The sequence below is a fragment of the Piliocolobus tephrosceles genome, chromosome 7 (assembly GCF_002776525.5).
Source record: "Piliocolobus tephrosceles isolate RC106 chromosome 7, ASM277652v3, whole genome shotgun sequence".
In the NCBI taxonomy this organism is placed as follows: domain Eukaryota; kingdom Metazoa; phylum Chordata; class Mammalia; order Primates; family Cercopithecidae; genus Piliocolobus; species Piliocolobus tephrosceles.
Window position 1 is genome coordinate 103,680,887 of NC_045440.1, and position 25,894 is coordinate 103,706,780.

Here is a 25,894-nt window from a genome sequence, read left to right on the forward strand (position 1 = left end):
CCACTGTCAACATTAGACAGATCAACGAGACAGAAAGTTAACAAGGATACCCAGGAATTGAACTCAACTCTGCACCAAGTGGACCTAATAGACATCTATAGAACTCTCCACCCCAAATCAACAGAACGTACATTCTTCTCAGCACCACATCGCACTTACTCCAAAATTGACCACATAATTGGAAGTAAAGCACTCCTCAGCAAATGTAAAAGAACAGAAATCACAACAAACTATCTCTCAGACCACAATGCAATCAAACTAGAACTCAGGATTAAGAAACTCATTCAAGGCCGGGCGCGGTGGCTCAAGCCTGTAATCCCAGGACTTTGGGAGGCCAAGACAGGTGGATCACGAGGTCAGGAGATCGAGACCATCCTGGCTAACACAATGAAACCCCGTCTCTATTAAAAAATACAAAAAACTAGCCGGGCGAGGTGGTGGGTGCCTGTAGTCCCAGCTACTCAGGAGGCTGAGGCAGGAGAATGGTGTGAACCTGGGAGGCGGAGCTTGCAGTGAGCTGAGATCCGGCCACTGCACTCCAGCCTGGGCGACAGAGCGAGACTCCGTCTCAAAAAAAAAAAAAAGAAATTCACTCAAAACCGCCCAACTACATGGAAACTGAACAACCTGCTCCTGAATGACTACCAGGTACATAACGAAATGAAGGCAGAAATAAAGATGTTCTTTGAAACTAATGAGAACAAAGACACAACATACCAAAATCTCTGGAACACACTTAAAGCAGTGTGTAGAGGGAAATTTATAGAATTAAATGCCCACAAGAGAAAGCAGAAAAGATCTAAAACTGACACCCCAACATCACAATTAAAAGAACTAGAGAAGCAAGAGCAAACACATTCAAAAGCTAGCAGAAGGCAAGAAATAACTAAGATCAGAGCAGAACTGAAGGAGAGAGAGACACAAAAAAACCCTTCAAAAAATCAATGAGTCCAGGAGCCGGTTTTTTGAAAAGATCAACACAATTGACAGACCACTAGCAAGACTAATAAAGAAGAAGAGAGAGAAGAATCAAATAGATGCAATAAACAATGTTAAAGGGGATATCACCACCAATCCCACAGAAATACAAACTACCATCAGAGAATACTATAAACACCTCTATGCAAATAAATAGAAAACCCAGAAGAAACGGATAAATATTTGGACACATACGCCCTCCCAAGACTAAACCAGGAAGAAATTGAATCCCTGAATAGACAATAACAGGTTCTGAAATTGAGGCAATAATTAATAGCCTACTAACCAAAAAAAGTCCAGGACCAGATGGATTCACAGTCAAATTCTACCAGAGGTATAAGGAGAAGCTGGTACCATTCCTTCTGAAACTATTCCAATCAATAGAAAAAGAGGGAATCTTCCCTAACTCATTTTATGAGGCCAGCATCATCCTCATACCAAAGCCTGGCAAAGACACAATAAAAAAAGAGAACTTTAGACCAATATCCCTGATGAACATCGATGCAAAAATCCTCAGTAAAATACAGGCAAACCGATTCCAGCAGCACATCAAAAAGCTTATCCACCATGATCAAGTGGGCTTCATCCCTGGGATGCAAGGCTCGTTCAACATATGCAAATCAATAAATGTAATCCAGCATATAAACAGTACCTATTACTTCTTAAACCCTCTCAACCTAGTTTTTGTTTATATGTCTACTGAAACAAAACAAAATTCTGGATTAAAGCCAATACTACCTTTACATTTTTCTCCTATGGAGGAAAAAGAAAAGTATTTTCTCTTGATTTTATTTCCACTAGCAATTTAAGCAAGTAAAACTATCAGTAACACTCTGATTTCATTTTCACCACTCAGATTTTTAAAAATAAGAATAGTGACATGCTGTCACTTACATTATGCAAGAAATGAAACACTTCAGAATACATAAAGGATGTTTGCAACTTAACAACAAAAAGATGACCCAATTTTAAAATGGGCCTAAGACTGGAATACATATCTATCCAAAGAAGATATACAAATGACCAAAAGGTAATAAGCACACAAAAAAATGCTCAGTAGCATTAGTCATTATGGAAATACAAATCAAAACCACAGTGAGATACCACTTTAACAACCACTAAGGTTGCTAAGATCACAAAGACAGACAACAACAAAGGTGAAAGAGGGAGGAAGTGGAAAGATAGAAACTCACACTTATCAGTGGGAGGATAACAAAACAGCCATTCCTTAAAAACTGGTTTGCCAATTCCTAAAAATATTAAAAATACCATATGACCAGGCAATTCCAAACCTAGGTATACCCAAGAGAAATGAAAACCTATGCTCACGTAAAAATTTAGACATGAATATTCATAGCTGTATTATTCCTAATAGCCAAAAAGCGGAAACAACCCAAATGTCCATCAATGGATAAATGAATAGATAAACTGCAGTAGTATACACATGTAATGAAATATTATCATTCAGGCATAAAAATGAAGTACTTTTTAGAGGTCTTACATTTAGGTCTCTGTTCAATTTTAAGTTTTTTTTTTAATATGGTGTTAAGTAAGGGTCCAACTTCATTCTTTAGCATATGCATATCCAGTTTTCCCAGTGCCATTTGCTAAAAAGACTGTCCTTTCCCATTTAACAGTCTTGACACTTGTCAAAAATCATTTGACCATGTACACAATGGTTTATTGCTGGGCACTGCATTCTTTTCCACTGGTCTACGTGTCTGTTTTTATACTAGTGCCACACTGTTTTGATTACTATAGTTCTGTAGTAGCTTCTGGAATCAGTAAGAGTGAGTCCTTCAGCTTTGTTCTTTTTCAAGATTGTTTTGGTTATTCGGGGTCCCCTGAGAGTCCATATGAATTTTAGGATGAGTTTTTCTACTTCTGCAAAAAAACATTGGAATTGTAATAGAGATTGCACTGAATGTGTAGAATGGATAGCATGGACAATATTAAGTCTTCCAATTCAAAAAGATGAGATGCATTTCCATTTATGTATATCTTACTTCCTTTCAGCTATGTTTTGTGGTTCTTATTGTAAAAGTCTCTCACTTCCTTGGTTAAGTTAATTCGTAAACAATATACCTCTAAGAAAACAGAGCAAAAACCAACTATAGCGTACAGGGCAAATCCCACACACTGCTTGTTCTGGGATAGCCTACAAGGAAAAAATAATGTTTACACAAAAACATTTATGATCAACGTGGTGGGAACAATAAGTTGAAATCCCAATTAGGTGAAATGTTGTCCCTCCAAAAAGAATTCCATTCTTCTCATTAATAAAACTGTACTACCTGGCCAGGCACGGTGGCTCATGCCTGTAATCTCAGCACTTTAGGAGGCAGAGGTAGAGGTGGGCTGATCACGAGATCAGAAGTTTGAGACCAGCCTGGCCAACATAGTGAAGTCCCGTCTCTACTAAAAACACAAAAAATCAGCCAGGAGTGGTGGCACGCACATGTAATCCCAGCTACTCAGGAGGCTGAAAAAGGAATCTTTCATCTGCATATTTTCCATGTAGATCCATGCCAACTCTCCCAATTGGTAAATTTTATTACATGAAGTGGGAATTATGAATCATTTCATCATATAGCCAATACAGTCAAGGTTAAGTATACAAAATTAAAACTCAAGCATTTAAATATTTAATTGAAAATTATATATGAACTAAAATGCCAAACACATGAATCCTCTACTGTACTACTGTAACATGATAACACTAAAAGTAAAACTTTAAAAACTTCCTCAAAGGCTACTGAAATCATCCCAAGTAATATGAACTGCTATAAACTTTATAGCAAACTGGTAAATGGAGTCACATCACAATAGCTATATTAAAAAAAAAAAAAAAAAACTCTACCAAATCCTGAAAGTATTAAAATATCCTGTTTCACAGCAGAAGTACGAAAATGAAACGAAATATTCAAGACAGGATTCAAGGCTTTATTTTCATAAGTATTTACTATTCTTGGCCGGGCGCAGTGGCTCACACCTGTAATCCCAGCACTTTGGGAGGTCGAGGTGGGCAGACCTACTTGAGGCCAAGAGTTTGAGACCAGCCTGGTCAACATGGTGAGACCCTGCCTCTACTAAAAATACAAAAATTAGCTGGGCGTGGTGGTGCACACCTATAATCCTAGCTACTCGGGAGGCTGAGGCAGGAGAATCACTTGAACCTAGGAAATGGAGGTTACAGTGAGCCGAGATTGTGCCACTGCACTCCAGACAGAGTGTGACTCTGTCTCAAAAAAAAAAAAGGATTTACTACTCTTAACACCAGTGAATGGTTTTCCTATGCACATTATGCTATTCCCACTTTGCCTAACACCTCACTTACTGAGACATTAAACTTAACCATTATGACTGTATTCAACCAGGCCAAAATATAAAAGAAAACTAGACAGCATGTGTAGCAAAGGCCCTTTATCCAAAATATAACGATATCAGCAGGACACTGTAAATAACTTTTACATTACACTGGAAATATGAGTTTTAACATATTGACAAGTAGAAATGGTAAAGAACCATTCCAATAAATTTTATGTCAGTATGGATGGTGACTATATTGACAACCAATGGTTTTGGTGAACATCCTTCTTCTGTATAGAGACACACTTTATTTATCTATAAGCCGAATGTCAATGTGTTATGTTGACTGCATATTAACTGATATTTGCATATATTGGGTTAAATAAAATATATTATTGACATGAAAAAAAAAAGCAAATATTCTTAACACTGTAATCTGATACTAAGGTTGTACCAATATTTTTTAAAATTGTCCACTTCTATGTATTGTGACAATAAATTAAAAAGCTTAAGTATAAAGCATTGAATCTGAAAATTGTAAAGTATAAAGCATTGTAAAGTATAAAGTACATTTATAATCTTTATATCTAGGTTTTAAAAATATCTCTGTTACTCTCCATATGACATAAAACATTATGGTAGATCACTAAAATAATGGCCCCAATGAGTCACACTTCCTGTGTCTACACCCTTTTGCAACGTGATCTGTTGTTCTTCCACCAAAGGAGCCAGCCTTGAGAAAAAAGGCTTTGCAAAAACAACCAAGAAAACATGTTCTTCTAGTCTGCATGGCTTGACAACAGTCAAATGTTTATATACACCTGCAGGTGATCTAAAACTGGTATCTTGAAATTGGTTTATTTCTGCATTACAGATATACAAATACTTAAAAACTTCAAAACTTCAAATAAACTAATTAGGCCAAGAGCCTATTTGTGGAGTCCTCTAATCTTTTGATACATTATATGAAAAGCAGTGTTTTTTAGTACTTTTTTTTTTTTTTTTTTTTTGGAGACAGGGTCTCACTCTGTTGCCTAAGCTGGAGTACAGTGGCGCCATCACAACTCACTGTAACCTTGACCTCCTGGGCTCAAGCAAATCTCTCACCTCAGCCTCCAAGGTAGCTGGCACTACAGGCATGCAACCACAATGCCTGGCTAATTTTTGTATTTCTTGTAGAGATGAGGTTTCACCACTTTGCTCAGGGGAGTCTCGACCCCCCTGAGCTCAAGTGATCCACCCACCTCAGATTCTCAAAGTGCTGAGATTACAGGCGTTAGCCACCATGCCCAGCCAGTACTGATTCTTAAATTCAACTTTTTATAGTTTTCTTTTGTTCACGAAACAGAAGTGATTGTGTACACACTATTTCTACTTAAACCATACATCCCTGTTTGCTTAGCTAAAACATGTATTGTTCAACATTTGAGGTTATTGTTTCTACATACCTGCATGGATGTATTACTCATTTTTTAAAAAATGAAAGAGCTGGGAAAAGCTACCAATAATTCACTTTACATAACCAGATGGACATATCCAGGAGATACTGCAAGTTCCACATCACCACAATACAACAAATATCACAAAAATTTTTGGTTTCCCAGTACATATAATAAAAGTTTTATATATATTTATACTGCAGTCTATTAAGTCTGCAATAACATTATGTCAAAAAAAAAAAAAACTTTTATACCTTAAATAAAAAGCACTTTGTTGGCTGGGCACAGTGGTTCACACCTGTAATCATAGCACTTTGGGAAGCAAGGCTCAGGAATTTGAGACCAGTCTGGGCATTGTGGTAAAACCCCATCTTACCAAAAATACAAAAAAATTAGCTGAGCATGGGGATATGCACCTGTGGTCCCAGTACTTGGGAAACTGAGATGGGAGAATCGCTTGAGCCCAGGAGGTGGAGGTTGCAGTGGGCCAAGATCGTGCCACTGCATGCCAGCCTGGGAGACAGAGTGAGACCCTGCCCCCACCCCTTACAAAAAATACTTTATTGCTAAAAAATGCTAATGACCATCTCAGCCTTCAGCAAGTAATAACCTTTTTGCCTTGATGTTCATGGCTGCTTACTAATCAGGATGGTGGTTGCTAAAAGTGGTGGGGGTAGCTGCAGCAATTTCTAAAAATAAGACAACAATGAAGTTTGCCATACTGATTAACTCTTCCTTTCATGAAAGATTTCTCCATAGCAGGCAATGATGATTAATTGAGGTTTGATGGTATTTTACCAGTAGTAAAACTTCTATCAAAATTGGAGTCAATCCTCTCAAACCATGACACTGCTTTATCAACCAAGTTTACAGAACTTTTTAAATTCTCTGTAATCATTTAACAATACTCCCAGCATCTTCCCCAGGAGTAATGGCCATCTCCAGAAATCACTTTCTTTGCTCATCCATAAGAAGCAACTCCTCCTCCGTTCAAGTTTTATCATGAGATTGCAGCAATTCAGTCATATCTTCAGACACCAATTCTAGTTCTCTTGCTGTTTCCATTACATCTGCAGTTACTTCCTCCATGGAAGGCTTGAACCCCTCAAAGTCATCCATGAGGATTGAAATCAACTTCTTCCAAACTCTTGTTAATGTAAACAGTTTGACCTCCTTCTATGAATCATAAATATTCTTAATAGCATCTAGATTGATGAATCTTTCCAGAAGATTTTCAATTTGCTTTGCCCAGGTCTTTCAGAAGAATCGCTATCTATGGTAGCTATAAGCCTTACAAAATATATTTCTTAAATAATAAGACCAGAGTCAAAATTACTCTTGATCCACAGGCTATAGAATGAATATCATGTTAACAGGCATGAAAACAACGTGCATCTCCCTGTACATCTTCATCAAAGGTGTAGAGTGACCAGGAGCATTGTCCATGAGTGCTAATATTTTGAGAGGAGTCTTTTCTGGGCAGTAGGTCTCCACAGACTTAAAATATTTAGTAAACCATGCCGTAAACAGATGTACTGTCATTAGGCTTTATTGTTTCATTTATAGAGCATGAGCAGTGAAGACTTAGCATAATTCTTAAGGCACTTTGGATTTTCAGAATGGTAGATGAGCATTATCTTCACCTTAAAAAGTCACCAGGTACATTAGCCCCTAACGAGAGAGTCAGCGTCTCGCCCTGTCGCCCAGGCTGAAGTAAAATGACCTGATCTTGGCTCACTGCAACTTCTGCCTCCCACGTTCAGGCAATTCTCCTGCCTCAGACTCCTGAGTAGCTGAGATTACCGGCACATACCATCACGCCCGGCTAATATTTTTGTATCTTTAGTAGAGATGGGGTTTCACCATGTTGGCCAGGCTGGTCTCGATCTCCTGACCTCATGATCCACCCACCTCAGCCTCCAAAAGAGCTGGGATTACAGGCATGAGCCACTGTGCCGGGCTGCCTTTTGAAGTTTTGAAGCAAGGCATTGACTTCTCTCTAGCTATGTAAGTCCTAGACGTCATCTTCGTCCAAGAGAAGGCTATTTCGTCTACATTGAAAATCTGTTTAGTGTAGCCACCTTCATTAACTGAGCTAGATATGGATAACCTGCTCTAGTTTCTAGGTCAGCACTTGCTGTTTCACCTTGCACTTTTATGTTATGGAGATGGCTTCTCTTACACTTCATGAACCAACCTCTGCTAGCTTCAAATTTTTCTTCTGCAGCTTTCTCAAGTCTCTCAGCACTTACAGAATTGAAGAGAGTTAGGGCCTTGCTTTTCATTTAAGGGAATGTTGTAACTGGTTTGATCTGATACCTGGACCACTCAAACTTTATATCAACAATAAGGCTATTTCACTTTCTTGTCATTCCTGCGTTCACTGGAGTAACACTTTTAATTTCTGGAGACTTTTCCTTTCAATTCACAACTTGGCTGTTTTGCAAAAGAGGCTTAGCTTTCAGGCCTCATCTTGGCTTTTGACACGCCTTCTTCACGAAGCTTAATTATTTTTAGTTTTTGACTTAAAGTAGAGTTATGGGACTCTTCCTTTCACTTGAACATTTACAGGTCATTGTAGGGCTATTAATTGGCCTAACTTCAATATTGTTGTATCTCAAGGATTAGGATAAGGGAAGGAGAAGGGGGAACTGGTCAATGGAGGACCCAGAACACACACAACATTTACTAACTAAGTTCACCATCTTAGATGGGTGCACTTCTTGATACCCGAAAAACAATTACAATAGTAACATCAAAGAACAGTGATGACAGATCACAATGCTAAAATAATAATGAAAACTTGTGAAATATTGGGAGAATTACCAAAATATGACACAGAGACACGAAGTGAGCACATTATTGAAAAAATGGCACCAAAGCTTTGCTTAATGCAAGACTGCCACAAACTTTCAATTTGCTAAAACACACACACACACACACAATATTACTATGAAGTACAATAAAGTAATGCATGATAAAATGGCATATGTCTGTATATAAAACAAATTGTCCTTGCATCAATAAATTAACATGAATTAAATAAAGGTGACAAAAAAAGTTTTAAGCCCTCTTTATGCCTCATTATGCCTCACATAAATGCTCCCTTCAAAAAAGCATGAGTCTTCAAAACATCCATATTAAACTAAGTGCTCTTTCACATTGCTTATAAAAATTACCATCAGTGATAAGTAAAATCATTCAAAAGTCATAATTAACCATTCATTTATAAATATCAAGCAACTAATCTCACAAAATTGAGAAATCTTTAAAATAAGTATATTTTTATTACTTATTTTAATTTATTGGAATAAATAAATCTTATTTCTTATTTAAATCTTACCTTTTAGAGTACTATTTCTCTGAAATTACAACATCAAGAAAAAAGAAACTTATGTGATGATCCCACAGCCAAACCCATGCTAACAAACAAGAAAATTCACTTTTCATACCTTAAGATAGCAGTGTACATAACAATAATGAAGCAGGTTATCAGAAGGCTGAGTAAGGCTGCTGACCACATGCACCAACTGTTCAGCATACATCGGCACTGAATGTTCCACATTAATTTTATCCACCAATATTCGAATGGATGGCAAAGGCCGAAGAGATTGGAAGTTTGTAGTATTCATGAAGTTACTTGAGTTCTAGAAAATAAAAGTGTTCGCTTTATATTTTAAAAGTGGAGCAGTGACTGAGTTGCAATTCCCTCTATACATGCTTCAGATCTGCACATTTGCAGTGATATCCAATCAATCTAGAAATGATGCCTTTCTACAGAACTCTCTTGCCATAACCAAATAACAAATGTCTTTCTATATATATTAAATATGTCCCAGACTTCAAAGAATGCATATTTTTTGCAAAATTATCATTGCCCTTTCAGTTCAAGTTTTTTTTTTTCTTTTTCAGTCAACTGGAATAGTATCACTACATGCCTCAGTATGATGAAGATATTGTATTAAGCTTAATTATTCCAAAATGTATCTAGATATCCAAGAGTCAGCATATTTTATTTTAATCTCTTTTATTCACATTTAGCTGACTAAGGAACTAAATGGACTACACCACACAATGTCAAAAACATTCACCATAAGCAATGTTTGCAGGAAAGAAAAATTCCTGATCTGTACCATATCTACTAACAATACACATGTTAAGGGCTCATAAAGTCCTAAGAATCTTGAGGATGGCACAGTATTCTCAGTTTTACAGAATCTTTCAGAGCTTTCAAATAAATACAGGTAAGTTTCAAGATGTCCAGCATATGTACGCTGAGTGGCAAATGACCCCTGTCCTAGAACTCACTCACTCACTACCTTAAAGTGCTCTACCTGTGGTTCTCAATGAGGAACGCCATGACTTTCCATCCAGAAGAATAAGACAAAATGCAAGAAGAGCAGTTTCATTGCTTTATCTGTCTTTCATTGTCACAATAACATTGGCCTTTAGCAGGTATTGGCCAAAGATGGTAAATGCTACATAATAATTCTCCAATCCAAAAAACCAAAAGTGCCATTACTGAGAAACACTGTGCCTAAAACTAAGTTGAAAATACAATCCTGATTTTTTACTCATTACCAATAATTTTAAAACCACCATTTATTTAGGAATTACATTGCTTTTTTAAGTGACTTTCTTTGGGATTACTAAAAATAACACAGAATAAAGCACACAAATCTGAAGGTTAGAGCTGAATGAATTTTTACATCTGTAACCACCACCCATCTGAAGCACCCTACAAGGCTGTGCCATGTCCCTTTCAAGGCAATACTAAATCCTCAACAGACGTAGCTAATGACTTCAATCACCATAGATTAGTTTTCTCTCTTCTTGAACTTCATATAAATGAAATCACACAGTATATAATTTTTCACTCAAGATTACACCTGTGAGAATTATCTGTGTTGTTCTTTCTTTCAATTCACACTTTTATCATTATGAAGTGGCTCTCTTTATTTCTAGTAATACTTCTTACCTTAAAATCAACTTTATCTCTTAGTAAAACAGCCATGCTATCTTTCTTCTGGTTAGCATTTAAATGGTATATTTTTTCCATCCTTTTCCTTCAAACTTGTATCCTTACATTTGCCAGTTTCACAATTTAATTTGGTGCTTTTTTTAATGGATTGAGGTCTCTCTGGAAATCTTCCACCTTTTTGTCTTTTTCCTTAAGCAATTAACCATAAAGTCCATGTCTAACAACTAAATACCTTAATAATCTCTAAGTCTATTTATATTACTGATTTTTATTATATTTAATTCAATTGGTTCTATTTTTAGGTATACCTCATAATTTTGTATCAAGCAGATGACATCATGGATAAAAAGTTATAACGGCTTTGATAATACTATCTTCCCCTAAAGTAAGTTAACTATTCTTTGGCAAGCAAACAGAACACAAGTATATCATCATGGTCCTATTTAGGACTGGAATTAGGCTTTCTTAGACTAATCTATTTCAATCTGTATTTATTCCTACGGTGTGGCCCTTATAAGGTCTCAAAGGAAGGCCCAGGTGCTAACGCGGCAGTGCCTGAACTCTAATTGCAGATACACAGCACCATGCAATAGTCAAATTTATACTTTGCTTTCTGCTGGGTTTCCTGAAGTCTTGCATTACACACGGGCAGCTTAGGAACTAGCCAACAATCTAAAGGAAATTTTATACAAATTTGTGGGCTGCCTTCTGAGTAAGGCCTCTTTGTTAGCATTTTTCCCTTTGACAGGCATACTGGAAGACCAGACATGGCTAACAAAAGAATCTCTAAGCTTGAAGGTATCTCAGTAGAAATTGCCAAAACTGCAAAGTAAACCCAAAAAACCCCAGAATATTTAAGAACTGTGGGACAACTACAAAAGTTGTACCATACACGTAATAAGAATTCCACAAGAGAAGAAAAGACAGAAAGAAACGAAGAAACATCTGAAACAATAATGACTAAGAGTTTCCTCAAATTAATGTCAGACACCAAACCAGAAACCCAGGAAACTCAGAGAACACCAAGCAGGATAAATGAAAAAAAAAAAAAATCCACACACAGACACATCATTTTCAAATCATAGAAATCAAAGATAAAGTCCCCCAAAAAAATCCACAGAAAAAAATACAACTTACTTATAGAGGAGCAATGATATGAATTACACCTGACCACCACTCAAAAATGACGTAAGCAAGAAGAGAGTAAAATATTTTAAGAGGAAAAAACCTACAAACCTAGAATTCCATACTCCATGAAATCATCCTTCAAAAGGAGAAAAAAAGACTTTCTCAGATAAAAAAAAAAAAAAAAAAAAAAAATTCAGAGAATTTGTTTCCAGTGTATCTGCCTTACTAGAAGAGTTAAAAAAAATTCTTAAGAAGAAAAATGATAAAGGTCAGAATTTCACATCTACATTTAAAAAAAACAGCATCAGAAAAGGCATAAGGTAAAAATTTTTATTATTCTTAATCTAATAAATTTGGTCAAAATAATAACAGTAATATGTATTTAATTATGTATGATTGTGTGTTAGCTTATGAATGCTTACATAAAAGTAAAATGAATTATAGCAATGATACAAGAAACAGGATGGCAGAATTAGTGTTTCTTTCACTATAAGAAACTCTGACTACCTGTAAAGTGGTATGGTGTTATTTGAAAGTGGACTTGAATTAGCTGTAAAAATATAATGCAAATTCTAGGACAAACACTAAAAAGAAGTACAGCAGGTAGGTTAATAGAGGAGAGAAAATCAAATAATATGAAATGCTCAATTAAAACCACAAAAGGCAAAAAAAAAGAGTGGAAGATAAAATCAGGAACAAATAACAAGGGCAAAATCTAGAAAACAGCAAGAAGTATGGTTTATATTAGTCCAATTATATCAATAATAACTTCTTATCAATGGTCTAAATGCATCAATTAAAAGATAGATTGTCAAGGCAGCTAAAGATACAAGACCCAACTATATATTGCCTACCAAAAAAACCTACTTTTTAAAAAAATTTTCATATGCACTTATCTGAGACAGGGTCTCACTCTGTCACCCAGGCTGGAGTGCAGTGGTGCGATCATGACTCACTGCAGCCTCAACCTCCAGGGCTCAGGTGATCCTCTCAACTCAGGCTCCAAAGTAGCTGGAACTACAGACATACACCAGCATGCCTAGCTAATTTTTGTATTTTTTTGTAGAGACAGGGTTTCACCCAAGTTGGTCTCAAACTTCTGGGCTCAAGCAATCAGTTCACTTCTGCCTCCCAAAGCGCTGGGATTACAAGCGTGAGCCACCACACCCAGTCAAAACCCACTTTAAATATGAAGACATGTGTAGATTAAAAGAAAATAGAGAAACACATACCATACTAAAACTAATCAAAAGGGAGTGGAATGGCTATATTAATTTCAGACAGAACAAAAATCAGACCAGGGAAAGCAATCAGAGATAAAGAAGGGATTAAGTAATGACAAAGGTGTCAATTCTGTAAAAAGACATCAGTCCCTAACATGGATGTGCCTAAAGACACAGTGTCAAAATACATAAAGCAAAGAGTGATAAAATTTCAGGGAAAAACCCCGACAAACCCACTATTTTAGTTGGAGACTCCAATATCCCTCTATCGGATATAATCAGTTCCAACAGACAGAAAATCAATAAGGACATAATTGAACTTATAATCAACCAGATATAATACACATCAGTGGACTGCTTCATACAGCAACAACAGAGTACACATTCTTCTAAAGCTTACATAGAATAGTCACCAACATAGACACATTCTAAGCCATAAAACACACCTAAACAAATTTAAAAGAAATCATACAATGCCTGCTATCAGACCACAATGGAATTAAACTAAAAATCAGTAACATAACTAAAAAATGTCAAAATATTTGGAGACTTAAAAACATACTTCTAAAGAACACAAGTCAAAGAAAAAATCTCAAGAGAAATAAAAAATACTTTGAATTAAATGAAAATGAAAATCCAACTTATCAAAATTTATAGCGTGTAGTGAAAGCAATGCTTAGAGGGAAGTTTATAGTATTGAGTTCATATATTACAAAAAAGGAAAATCTAAAATCAATCACCTAAGCTTACACTTTAGGAAGTTAAATAAATCCAAAATAAGAAGAAAAGAATTAAAATCAAAACAGAAATCAATGAAATTGAAAACAGAAAATCAACAGAGAAACAAAACCAAAAGCTAGCTCAATAAAAATCAGCATAAGCCTCTCTAGCCAGGCTAAGAAAAAGAGTAAGAGGATACAAATCCTAATGTCAGAAATGAAAGAGGAACATTGTTACAAATCCCAAAGACACTAAAATGATAATTTTTAAAATACTAAAGACAGGCCAGGTGCGGTAGCTCACGCCTATAATTGCAGCACTTTGGGACGCCAAGGTGAGATCCCCTGAGGTTGGGAGTTCAAGACCAGCCTGACCGACACAGGGAAACCCTGTCTCTACTAAAAATACAAAATTAGCCACATACAGTGGCGCACACCTGTAATCCCAACTACTCAGGAGGCTGAGGAAGGAGAATCACTTGAACCCAGGAGGCAGAGGTTGCTGTGAGCCGAGATCATGCCATTGCACTCCAGCCTGGGCAACAAAAGTGAAATTCCGTCTCAAAAAAAAAAAGAAAGAAATACTATAAACTCTATGCCTACGAATTTGATAACCTAGATGAGATGGACCAATTCTTAAAAGATACAAGCTGATGACCTTGGGTATAGTGATGACCTTTAGATATAACACCAAAGGCACAATCTATAAAACAAAGAATTGATAAGCAGGACTTCACTAAAAATTCAAAATTTCTGCTCTGCAAAATACAAGAAAATTAAAAGACAAGCCACAGATTGGGGGAAAATATTTGCAAAAGACCTATCTGATAAAGGACTGTTACCCAAAATATACAAGGAATCCTTAAAATTCAATATTAAGAAAACAAACAACTCTTTAAAAATGGGCAATAGATCTGAAGAGATACCTCACCAAAGAAGATAAACAGATGGCAAATAAGCATATGAAATGATGTTCCACACCATATGTCATCAAGGAAATAAAACTAAAAACAATGAGACACCATTATACATGTCTTAGAATGACAAAGAACCGAAGCACTAACAACATCAAATGTTGGTAGGGCTGTGGAGAAACAGGAACTCTTATTCACTCCTGGTAGGAATGTAAAATCATACTGCCACTTTGGAAGACAATTTGGCAGCTTCTTACAAAACTAAACATACTTTTAGCATACAGTCCATCAATCACACTCCTTGGTATTTACCCAAAGGAGTTGAAAACATGCCCACACCAAAACTTGTACATGGATATATATGCCTGTTTTACTCACAACTCTCAAAACTTGAAAGCAACCAAGATGTCCTTCAGTAGGTGAATGGATAAGCAAATTGTGGTACATCCATAATGGAGTATTAGTAAGTGCAAAGAAGAAATCAGCTATCAAGTCATGAAAAGCCAAAGAGGAACCTTAAATCCATATTACTAAGTAAAAGAAGCCAATGTGAAAAGGCTACATACTATATGATTCCAACAATATGACAGTCTAGAAAAGGCAAAACTGTGAGGAAAGTAAAAAGATCAGTGGTTGCCAGTGGTTAGGGAGAAGGGATGAATAAGCAGAGCACAAAGGATTTCTTTGGCATTGAAACTACTCTATGTGATATTGCCATAGTAGATAATTATACATTAGTCAACACTCACAGAACATAAAACACCAAGAGTGAACCCTAATGTAAACTGCGGACTCCTGGTGATAATGATGTGTCAATACAGGTTCATCAATTATAACAAATATACTATTCTGTTGAGGGATGTTGACAATGGGGGAAGCTATGTATGTAGGGGGATGAGTTTATGAAAAATCTCTGTACCACTTTCACTCTGCTTTGTGAATCTAAAACTACTCTAAAAAATAGTATCTATTTAAAAAAAATCAGATGATAGCAAAAACAGAAATGATAAAATGCAGACATATTGTAATTGTCTCCAGTGAAATTTTCTCTACATGATCTCTTAATCATAATATACACTGCCATACTTAATTATGAGTGACCAATAGGGAGCAAAAATAAAGTTAATGCATATAGTTAATTCCCTCACATAACTTCTTCTTTAAAGTTAGGACACTTTTTATTTCTATGATCATCACTATCAGAGGACACCAACCTTTTTGGCATCAGGGATTAGTTTCATGGAAGACAATTTTTCCACAGACAGCAGAAGCGGTATGGTTTCAGAATGAAATTGTTCCACCTCAGGTCATTAGGTAATAGATTCTCATAAGGAGTGCCAACCTAGATCCCTTGCACGCACAGTTCACAATAGAATTTGTGCTCCTATACTCCTATGAGAATCGAATGCCGTCGCTGATCTCACAGGAGGCACAGCTCAGGTGGTAATGCTCACTCACCCGCCACTCACCTCCTTCTCTGAAACTCGGTTCCTAACAGGCAACTAACCAGTATTGGTCCACATCTCAGGAGTTGGGGACCCCGATCATCATACGAACATCAAAAGAAATATATCCCAAAAAAGATAGGCTGGGTGTGGTGGCTCACGCCTGTAATCCCAGCACTTTGGAAGGCTGAGGCGGGTGGATCGCCTGAGGTCAGGAGTTCAAGACCTGCCTGACCAATATGGTGAAACCCTGTCTCTACTAAAAATATAGTCCATGTGCCCACAGTCCAAGCTACTCAGGAGCCTGAGACAGGAGAGTTGCATGAATCCAGGAGGCGTAGGTTGCAGTAAGCTGAGATTTCACCACTGCACTCCAGCCTAGGCAACAGAGCAAGACTCCGTCTCAAAAAGCAAACAAACAAACAAATAAGGCCTTGTATGTATAAGTTAAATTCAGAAAACAATACATTGTATATGGACCATAAACAAATATTAAGCATTCTCAACAATTACAGCAGACATCACTCAGTTCCTAATACATACAAAATAGTTTACATACATTATTTCAATGAATATTTAAAATAATCCTAGGAGCTAAGTACTGTGGTGGGACTAGTCTGTACCAGCATCCTGATAATGTTATACAAATCCACGCCATGAAAGCAACACTCAACCACAGCAGATCTTAGTAGAATATCCTGTGATACCCTAAAAACAGAGGATAATATGTGGTCTTGTGTGGAGCTGCTAAAAGAGCATTTCTCATTCACCTTCCCATCTTGAGAGAGGCTGCCATGAAACAGTGTCTCATCAGCATTCCTCATTCAGCTGAGTTATGGGCTTTCGACATATGCGCTAAGCTACACCACTGCTTAGCTGCAGTATGAAACTGAATTGTTGCCAACAGGGTGCCCCACGATATACCAATAGAAGTCATTTGGCCCTTTGGTTACAGGTTGTCCTATGGAACAAGGGACAGGGGAGCTGGCACCATTACTGACTTTGCTTCTGCTGTCTATGTAAGGTAATAAACTGTCTGAATCTAGGCAGGCTGACAGTTTTACTGGCTAAAACTAAAATAGTCAGTCTGCTTGAAAAAATATAATTGTTCTCTTTCTGAGAAAAGGAAAACAAGGCTTAGAGATATAAAGTAATTGTCTGTGGCATTATAGCTGGTATACGGTCTGACTTCTACAGCCATATTCTTCAACATTTCTTTACATACCCTCAAGCTTAAGTTTATTTTATTAAAAATATAAATTTAAAATTACACTTTAAAAATCAACATAGTTAACTTTTAGTTCATAGTTATATTGCTTTTACTTCATTATGGATAACTATATAAGCAGACACTTTTATCTTTATCTTTTTTTTTTTTTTTTGAGACAGGGTCGCACTGTGACACCCAGGCTGAAGTGTAGTGGCGTGATCATAGTTCGCTGCAGCCTCAAACTTCTGGGTTCAAGCAGTCCTCCCACCTCAGCCTCCTGGAGAGCTGGGAATACAGGCATGTGCCACCATGCCTAACTTTTTATTTTATTTTATTTTATTTTATTTTAGAGACAAGGTATTGATTGCTATGTGGCCTAGGCTGGTCTCAAACTCTTGGCCTCAAGTATGCATCCTGCCCCAGCCTCCTGAATTTCCAGGATTACAGGCTCAAGCCACTGTGCCCAGCTGCAGATATTCTTTCAGTAAATGACAAAAAAACAAACAAACAAAAAAATCCATACATGAGTGGAAAAAAATATAGCAAATCACAAAATATACCTTTTCTCCCATAATGACAGGTAGCAAATGGTCCAGCAAGTTGAATTCAGCCATGGAAATTGTGCAGGTACATTTGAGGAGAGTAACACTTGTATGTCGAGTAGGAATATATTCCTCCAGAAAAGCCACCTCTTCAGGATTCAGTATTGTTTCATTTTCATCCTTAATATCTAAAATTAAAATGATAAAAACTTAATAAAGAATATTTTTAAATAATTAATATTCTTAAACAACTAAAAAATGAATTAGTTCTCCAAACTATAAGGTCAAATCCTGTTTTTCTTTTCAACAATGAAGCAGGTATAAAACAACAAGTTACCTTTAACAAATATAAGTTACACTATTCTCAAATGTAAATGTATGTCTTCATTATTTAAAACTTTACCAGTCTTTTATTTTAATATATCTTTAAGAAATTCCCATTTTCTTTCTTTAAAAGAATAACAGCTTTTGGTCATTAAAATATCACTGAGATAATGAAAAGGCAAGACACAGACTGAGATAAAATATTTGCCACAGACAGATGGGGAGGGGGAAGATCCAGCTCCATGAGGGACTTGTATCTACAGTATATTAAAAACAAAAATAAAAAACCTTCTAAAAATTGTTAAGAAATAGACAATCTCACACATGTAATCCCAGCATTTTGGGAGGCTGAGGCAAGTGGATCATCTGAGGTCAGGAGTTCGAAACCAGCCTGGCCAACATGGTGAAACCCCATCCCTATCAAAAATACAAAACTTAGCCAGGGATGGTGGCAGACACCTGTAATCCCAGCTATTCAGGAGGCTGAGGCAGGAGAATTGCTTGAACCCAGGAAGTGGAGGTTGCAGTGAGCTGAGATCACACCATTTGCACTCCAGCCTGGGCAACAGGAGAAAAACTGTCTCAAGAAAAAAAAAAAAAATTGACGATCTTTATTCTGAGATTGTGTTTTTCTATAATTTCACATTAAAATATTATTTATCTTATAAAAATAGACAATAAATGAGCAAAAAAGACTTGAATAAGCAAAAGATGATCTATCCAGTGGCCAAAAATGATACCTAAAGCTGGTGCTCAATGAGCCTAGGGTATTTGGGGTATAAATAAGTATAATAAGTAGGGGAAGGCATCCTACTAGTGTAGATCGCACTATTGCACTCCAGCCTGGGCGACAGAGCAAGACTCCGTCTCATAAAAAAAAAAAGAAGTATGTGCCTGCATTGAGGCACTCGACATCATTAGACATCAGGTAATTGCAAGTAAAGTCACAGTGTGATAGCACTACATACCCACTAGAATGGTTAAAATGAAAAAGACTGGAGAATACTAAGCACAGAGCAAGCATACACAGCAAAGGTCAGCAAACTTCTTTAAAGTGAGCCACCATGCCCAGCCAGTGGTTTACTCCTGAGGTCAGAATAGTAACCAGAAGAGGACACAATGGAGACTTCTGAAGTGCTGGTAAGTTTCTGTCTCTTAAACAGTTAGTTACATAGATGTGGCTAAGTTTGCAAAATTCGGCTGGACACAGCGGCTTATGCCTGTAATCCCAGTACTTTGGGAGGCCAAGGTGGACCTTGGACAGATCACCTGAGGTCAGAAGTTCAAGACAAGTCTGGCCAACATGGCGATTCCCCATGTCTACTAAAAAAATAAATAAATAAATAAAAATAAAAATAAAAAAATTAGCCAGGCAAGCACACCTGTAATCCCAGCTCCTCAGGAGGCTGAGACAGGAGAATCATTTGAACTCAGGAGGCAGAGATTGCATGAGTCAATACTGTGCCACTGCACTTCAGCCTGGGCAACAGAGAAATCCCTCACAGACTGTGTAGGATAAAATGTTAGAATATTATCCAAACGTAGAAAGGAGTATGAAAATTTGCTAAGGTGGCATAGGAGAGACACGTCATATTGTAAGTTATACAAGAAGGAGAAAAAAACTGTTCGAACGATTCTTAAGTTTATTCAAAGAAATAAAACGGCTTAGTTTTGAATATTCCTTTTAATATTTTTTCATTTCTCTATACATTTATAACCAACAGTAAGAGAATGTTTAATGTTTTGACAAGAATTTCTAAAGATTGTGCAACAACTTAATTCTTCACACTGATAAGGATCACTTTGCATGGTCTTTTTATAGTCCCAAGCCATCACGGCAAGTGAGGACTGCACGTATATTAAAATAAAGTCAGTTAGAAGGTTCTTTATATACATTACATTTTTGAGATGACAGACTGCTTCAAAACTTCAAATACAGATTACACACACACACGCACACACACAGCATATGTCTACTGTGGCAGAGATTGCTAATTGCCCAGGAGTATTCATTTTCTCCTTCTTTCATTTAGCAATAAAACTCTCTGGATTCAAGTCAGGTATATGGACTCCTCCTAGAGATTACCTTACAGTTAGGTGCAGGGCCATGTCACTATTTTAGTCAATGGGATGAGAGTGCCATGTCCTTAAAATCAGACTATAGACTAGGCACGATGGTTCACGTCTGTAATCCCCGCACTTTGAGAGGCCGAGGTGGGTGGATCACTTGAGGTCAGGAGTTCAAGACCAGCCTGGCCAACATGGTGAAACCCCATCTGTACTAAAAATACAAAAATTAGCTGGGCATGGTGGCAGCTGCCTGTAATCCCAGCTACTCAGGAGGCTGAGGCAGGAGAATGTCTTGAACCTGGGAGACAGAGGTTGCAGTGAGCCGAGATCGTGCCACTGCACTCCAGCCCGGGCAACAGAGCAAGACTACTTCTTAAATAAATAAATAAATAAATAAAACTGCATACCTTCGTTTATGCTCTTGTTCCCCCTTCCTCCTGATTAAAATTGCACACTCTAATGGTGACCCAATATTGACCATGTATATACGGCATATCTCTGGGGTTGGCAGAACAATAAAACAGAAAGAATCTGGGTCTAAGACAACCCCATAAAACAGTCTCCCTGGAATAATGACCAACTTGGACTTTTACATGAGAAAAATAAATAATGCCAATAGATCTACATTAAAAGAGTCAAGGGCCAGCACAGAGGTTCATGCCTATAATCCCAGGGCTTCAGGAGGCCAAGGCAGGATTATTTGAGCCCAGGAGTTCAAGATAAGCCTGGGTAACATAGTAAGACTTCATCTCTACAAAAAAAAAAAAAGATTAGCTGGGCATGGAGGCGCACACCTATGGTCCTAGCAACTCAGGAGGCTGAAGCAGGAGACTCACTGGATTTTAGGATATCAAGGCTACAGTGAGCCATGATCATACCACTGTATTCCAGCCTCGTTGACAAAGCGAGAACCCATCTCAAAATAAAAACAAAACGAAACAGCCAACCCAACATTCCGTTAGAGATACATGTAAATGAAAGTTATAATGAGGTTATTTCTAACCTAAGCAAACGTTCCTTCAAAACCAAAATGAGTAACTTCTCCCTCCAATATAAAGGTTTACCATACAGTTACAGTAATTAAGTCAGCATGGTACTGACAGTGGGAAAGATCATAGGTCTACTAACTGAAAACAAACTAGAGGACTCAGAAACAGACCCACACAAATATGCTCAATTGATTTTTGACAAAGGTACAAAACCAGTTCAGTACAGAAAGGACGGTGCTGGTGCAACTGAAAATTCAAAGACACATAAATAAACCCCTATCTAAACCTCACTCCTTAAGTAAAAAATTAATTCAAAGGGATGACATACTTCAGCATAAAATGAAAAACATTAAAACTTTTAGCTTAACCCAATTTTTTAAATGAGCAAAAGACATATGCAGTTCACTGAAGAAATAAAAATGGCAAATAAGCACATAAAAAGATGTTCAACATCATTAGCCAATAAGGAAACACAACTTTAAAACCACAGTGAGATGGCAGATTGCTAATTAAAACTACACATCTATCAGAATGGCTAAAATAAAAAACAGTGACAAAACAAAATGCTGGGAAGATGTAAAGAAGCTGGATCACACAGTCATCATTGCATGGGGATGTAAAATGGTATGGCCACTCCTGAAAACAGCTTGGTAGTTTCTTGAAAAAAAAAATAAAAAACATGCAACTACCCTATGACCCAGCAACTGCACACCTAGGCATTTATCCTGAAGAAATGTTCACACAAAAACCAGTACACAACTGTTCAGAGCAGCATTATTTGTAATAGCCCAAAACTAGAGTAATCCCAAATATTCTTCCATAAGTGAGGGAATTAACAAACTGTAGTATATGTATACAAGGGAATACCACTCAGCTGGAAAAGAAAGAAACTACTGATACATGCAACAACTTGAATGAGTCTCCAGAGAATTATGCTCAGCAAAATAAGTCAACCTCAAAAGCTTACATACTGTATGATTTCACTTATTTAACATTTTTGAAATGACAAAATTTTAGAAATGGAAGGCAAAAGTTTCCAGGGGTTATCCCTAGCCCCTGGAAAAGAGAGAGGAGAAAGGAACATGGTAGGGAAGTGGGTGTGGTTGTAAGAGAGTAACATGCCAGATCCTTGTGGTATTGTTCATTTTCTTGACCATGGTAGTGAACACACAAACCTACAAAGGTGATGAAATTGTATACAACTTAATACACATGCACACAAATCAGTACAAGTAAAACTAGCAAAATCTAAAATTTTTTAAATGAAAACATATGCCAACCATACTATTTACTATTAAAATAATAAGTTAATATTAAAATAATAAGTTAAACTTACCAATGACTTCCCATCACATTTAGAATAAAATACAGACTACATGGTCCCTAAAACCCGACAGGGTGATTGATGTCTACCTCTATGACTTACAAACATTTATTGTGCTTCAGCTATTCTAGCCTGTTTGTATCCCTGTATACTGCCAAAACTGTTCCTACCTCAAGGCTCTTGCACTTGTCTACATAAAACGCTCTTTTCACAAATACATGCATGATTCACTCCCTTACATCATTCACAAGTTAGCTCACATATAAACTCTCCAGAGAAAACTTTCCTAAAGTCCCTACTAAAACAGCTCTCCCCTCCTTCTGTTTCAAGCACTCTTCTTCAAACTTTCTTTTATTTTTCTTCTCTAGTATTTATCAATGACTGAAATGATATTTTTACTTGTTTCCTATTTGTCTACCCCGTGAGGATATAAGCTCCATGAGACCAAAGGCTTTGTATGTCTTGTTTGCTATACTATCCTAGCACATAAAGAATATCTGGCACAGGGTAGGCATTCAAGTAAGGTACAATAAATGAATGCATGAATGTGTCAAGCACTTACTGTACACTGTGTTAGGTGCTTTCACATGCACTATCTCATTTAGTGCTCAGAACAATCATTGGAAGTAGATACTATCAGTGTATCATTTAAGATAACAGTAAAGTTGCTGGGACAAAAGTAAAGTAATAGAAATTTTAACAAAAACAGAAGCTTTTCTTTTTTTTTTTTTTTTGAGACAGGGTCTTGTGTTGGCCAGGCTGGAGCACAGTGGCACAATCACAGCTCACTGCAGCCTCAACCTTTCAGGCTCAAGCAATCCTCCCTCCTCAGCCCGGGGACCACAGGCTCGTGCCACCAGCTAATTTTTTTTTTTTTTTTAATCTTTTGTAGAGACAGGGTCTTGCCATGCTGCCCAAGTTGGTCTCAAACTCCTGGGCTTGAGCAATCCTCCCGCCTTGGCCTCCCTAACTACTGGGATTACAGATAGGAGTGACCATGCTCAGCCCTTATTTCTTTTGTGAAACAATCTGAGTCTAAAGGATCCAGGGCTAACCTGGTGCCATCACAGTACTGAGGACCTAAGTGCTTTTTATCTTGCTACTCTATCATCCTCAGTATGCAGCTTTCATTTCAGAATCTAAAATGGCAGGTCCAGCCCATATCATTGTATTCACTTTCCAGCCAGAAGAAAGAAGAGAAGAAAAGAAGGCAGGCATGCTCTTTTGCTTTTCAAGTCATGACCCAAAACATCACATAAAGTTCTGCTCCCATCCCAGTAAACAGAACCTAGTCATATGACTATCCCTTAAATGTATAGTCTTTATTTCTGTTACAGAAATTTCTACTACTGTGAAAAAAACTGGATATTGAGGAGACAATTAGCCATCTCTGTCACAATAACTAAACTTATTATAGAGACAGAGAAATGAAACATCAAAGATATTAATTAAATTTCTTAAGGATACTAAGAAGTGAGGGTCAAATTTTAAACCATAGTCTGACTCCACAGGGTGAGTTCTTCATTATCTTATACTTCCTCATTACACTATTATGCTCTAATCTAGAGTTGCTTTACTGCTTTAAAAAGGAAATTATATTTTATGAAACGATGACAACCATAGCTATCTACCATGTAGAAAAAATTAGTTCTACAGCAATTTTTTAAAAACCAGTAGTGCTTAAGTTTTCTTGAATGTTAAATTTGTGTGTTTAGAGCCCAACTTTATATCTGGCTCCTTAGAATCCATTAATGTGGAAAAAAAAAAAGTTGTATTTACAAGTATCCACTAGAAAAAGTTTTAAAAAGGTATAGCAATAAAATACTGACAAATACTGGCAAATAAAGTATTTGTGCAATAACTTTCAAATCTTGACCTCTCCAACTTCTACACACAAGTTTATTCTTTAAATAAACAGCTACATATATCAAAGTCCTTGCAAACAGGCAAATTACAATAAAAAGGTAAAGTTAGCAAGACAACACAAATTGCATTATATAATTATTCAAAACAAATGGCAATAGATTCAGAATTTATCCAGAAACAAACCTGATTTTAGCCTGCTATATGGTTCATATTCGTGTTCCAAGGCACAAACAATCATTTTCAAAATCCTATGCACCGCACTGCTATCCAAACGAAAATTAAGAGGACCTATAACAAGGCTTTTGGTGGACTTCTCCTGAACTGTTCCCAAATCTTCACTTTTCCCTGAAGAAAAGTCTTGTTGATTTGTGGAACCTAAAAGAAGTCAAATTTTATATTTTAAGTATCAATTGGATATAACAAGTATATATTTTAAGATCACTCTTATCTCATTTTTATAGCTTGTAGCCTAACGCCTTAAAACAAATTCCCAATCAGTTGCATACAGACAGCCTGGCCAATGTGTATTTCTTTATGCATATAATAAATTACTGATAAAAAGCAATTCATTAAATTAAAAGTTATTCTTGTTATTTAATATTATAACAAGCAATATAAAATCAAAACTGTCATTCTTAGAAAATTATTCTGCAAAACCTAATTGGCTTATATCTAGTAATTCTATACACAACATAAATTGACTGAGAGGGAATACTTTGGAGGAAACTCCATTTTACTAATTTACCTTACAAAGTCTATTGAAAATTGGGTTATTTAAGTAACATGATCACCGGGTGCCTTAAGAGTTTTATAATGACCATGGAAATGAATAGTAGGTATTACATGCTTTGAACTTTTCCTAGAATAGATTCATTATGGCAATGTTCCATGGTACAGAATCCTACTTCCTAGATTCCTCATCTCCTCATACACTGTTTTCTAAATAAGATATTGGCCCCACCTATAGGCATGTGTCATTATCTAACATGTACAACCTCTTATATGAGAGTTTTTTTGTACACATGAATCCCTTATTCTAAGTGATAAAAATGATTTTTAATTTATAGTGCATTTTGTTTATTCAGACAAAAAGAAGAAACATTTTTCCAGGATTTAATTACCTTTAGAAACTAGAAAGGCCTACTTATAAACAAAACGTTTATATCTATACCTTCTCATACTTTTATACAAAAACACATTTCCACTATTTCATGCAAAAGACTACAGTTCAATCTTTAGCCTTCATCATATGAACAAAAATTAATTAGATTTTTTTTTTTTTTTTTTTTTTTTTTGAGACAGAGTCTCAGTCCCCAGGTTCTAGTGCAGTGTGGCATGATCTCAGCTCACTGCAAGCTCCACCTCCCGGGTTCACGCCATTCTCCTGCCTCAGCCTCCCTAGTAGCTGGGACTACAGGCGCCTGCCACCACAC

General features: G+C 36.7%; 1 protein-coding gene across 1 annotated transcript in view; it reads right to left on the reverse strand.

The window, feature by feature from the left end:
* LOC113224949 (vacuolar protein sorting-associated protein 13B-like) overlaps positions 1 to 25,432 on the reverse strand; it is a 753,925-nt gene extending 728,493 nt beyond the window's left edge. The window contains exons 1-4 of the mRNA XM_026454950.2: positions 25,423 to 25,432; positions 24,645 to 24,836; positions 17,907 to 18,076; positions 9,179 to 9,373 (exon numbers count right to left, since the gene is read on the reverse strand). Of these exons, the coding sequence (XP_026310735.2) occupies positions 9,179 to 9,373; positions 17,907 to 18,076; positions 24,645 to 24,836; positions 25,423 to 25,432 (567 nt within the window). The remainder of the gene's footprint in view (positions 1 to 9,178; positions 9,374 to 17,906; positions 18,077 to 24,644; positions 24,837 to 25,422) is intronic.
* Positions 25,433 to 25,894: the final 462 nt, after the last annotated feature.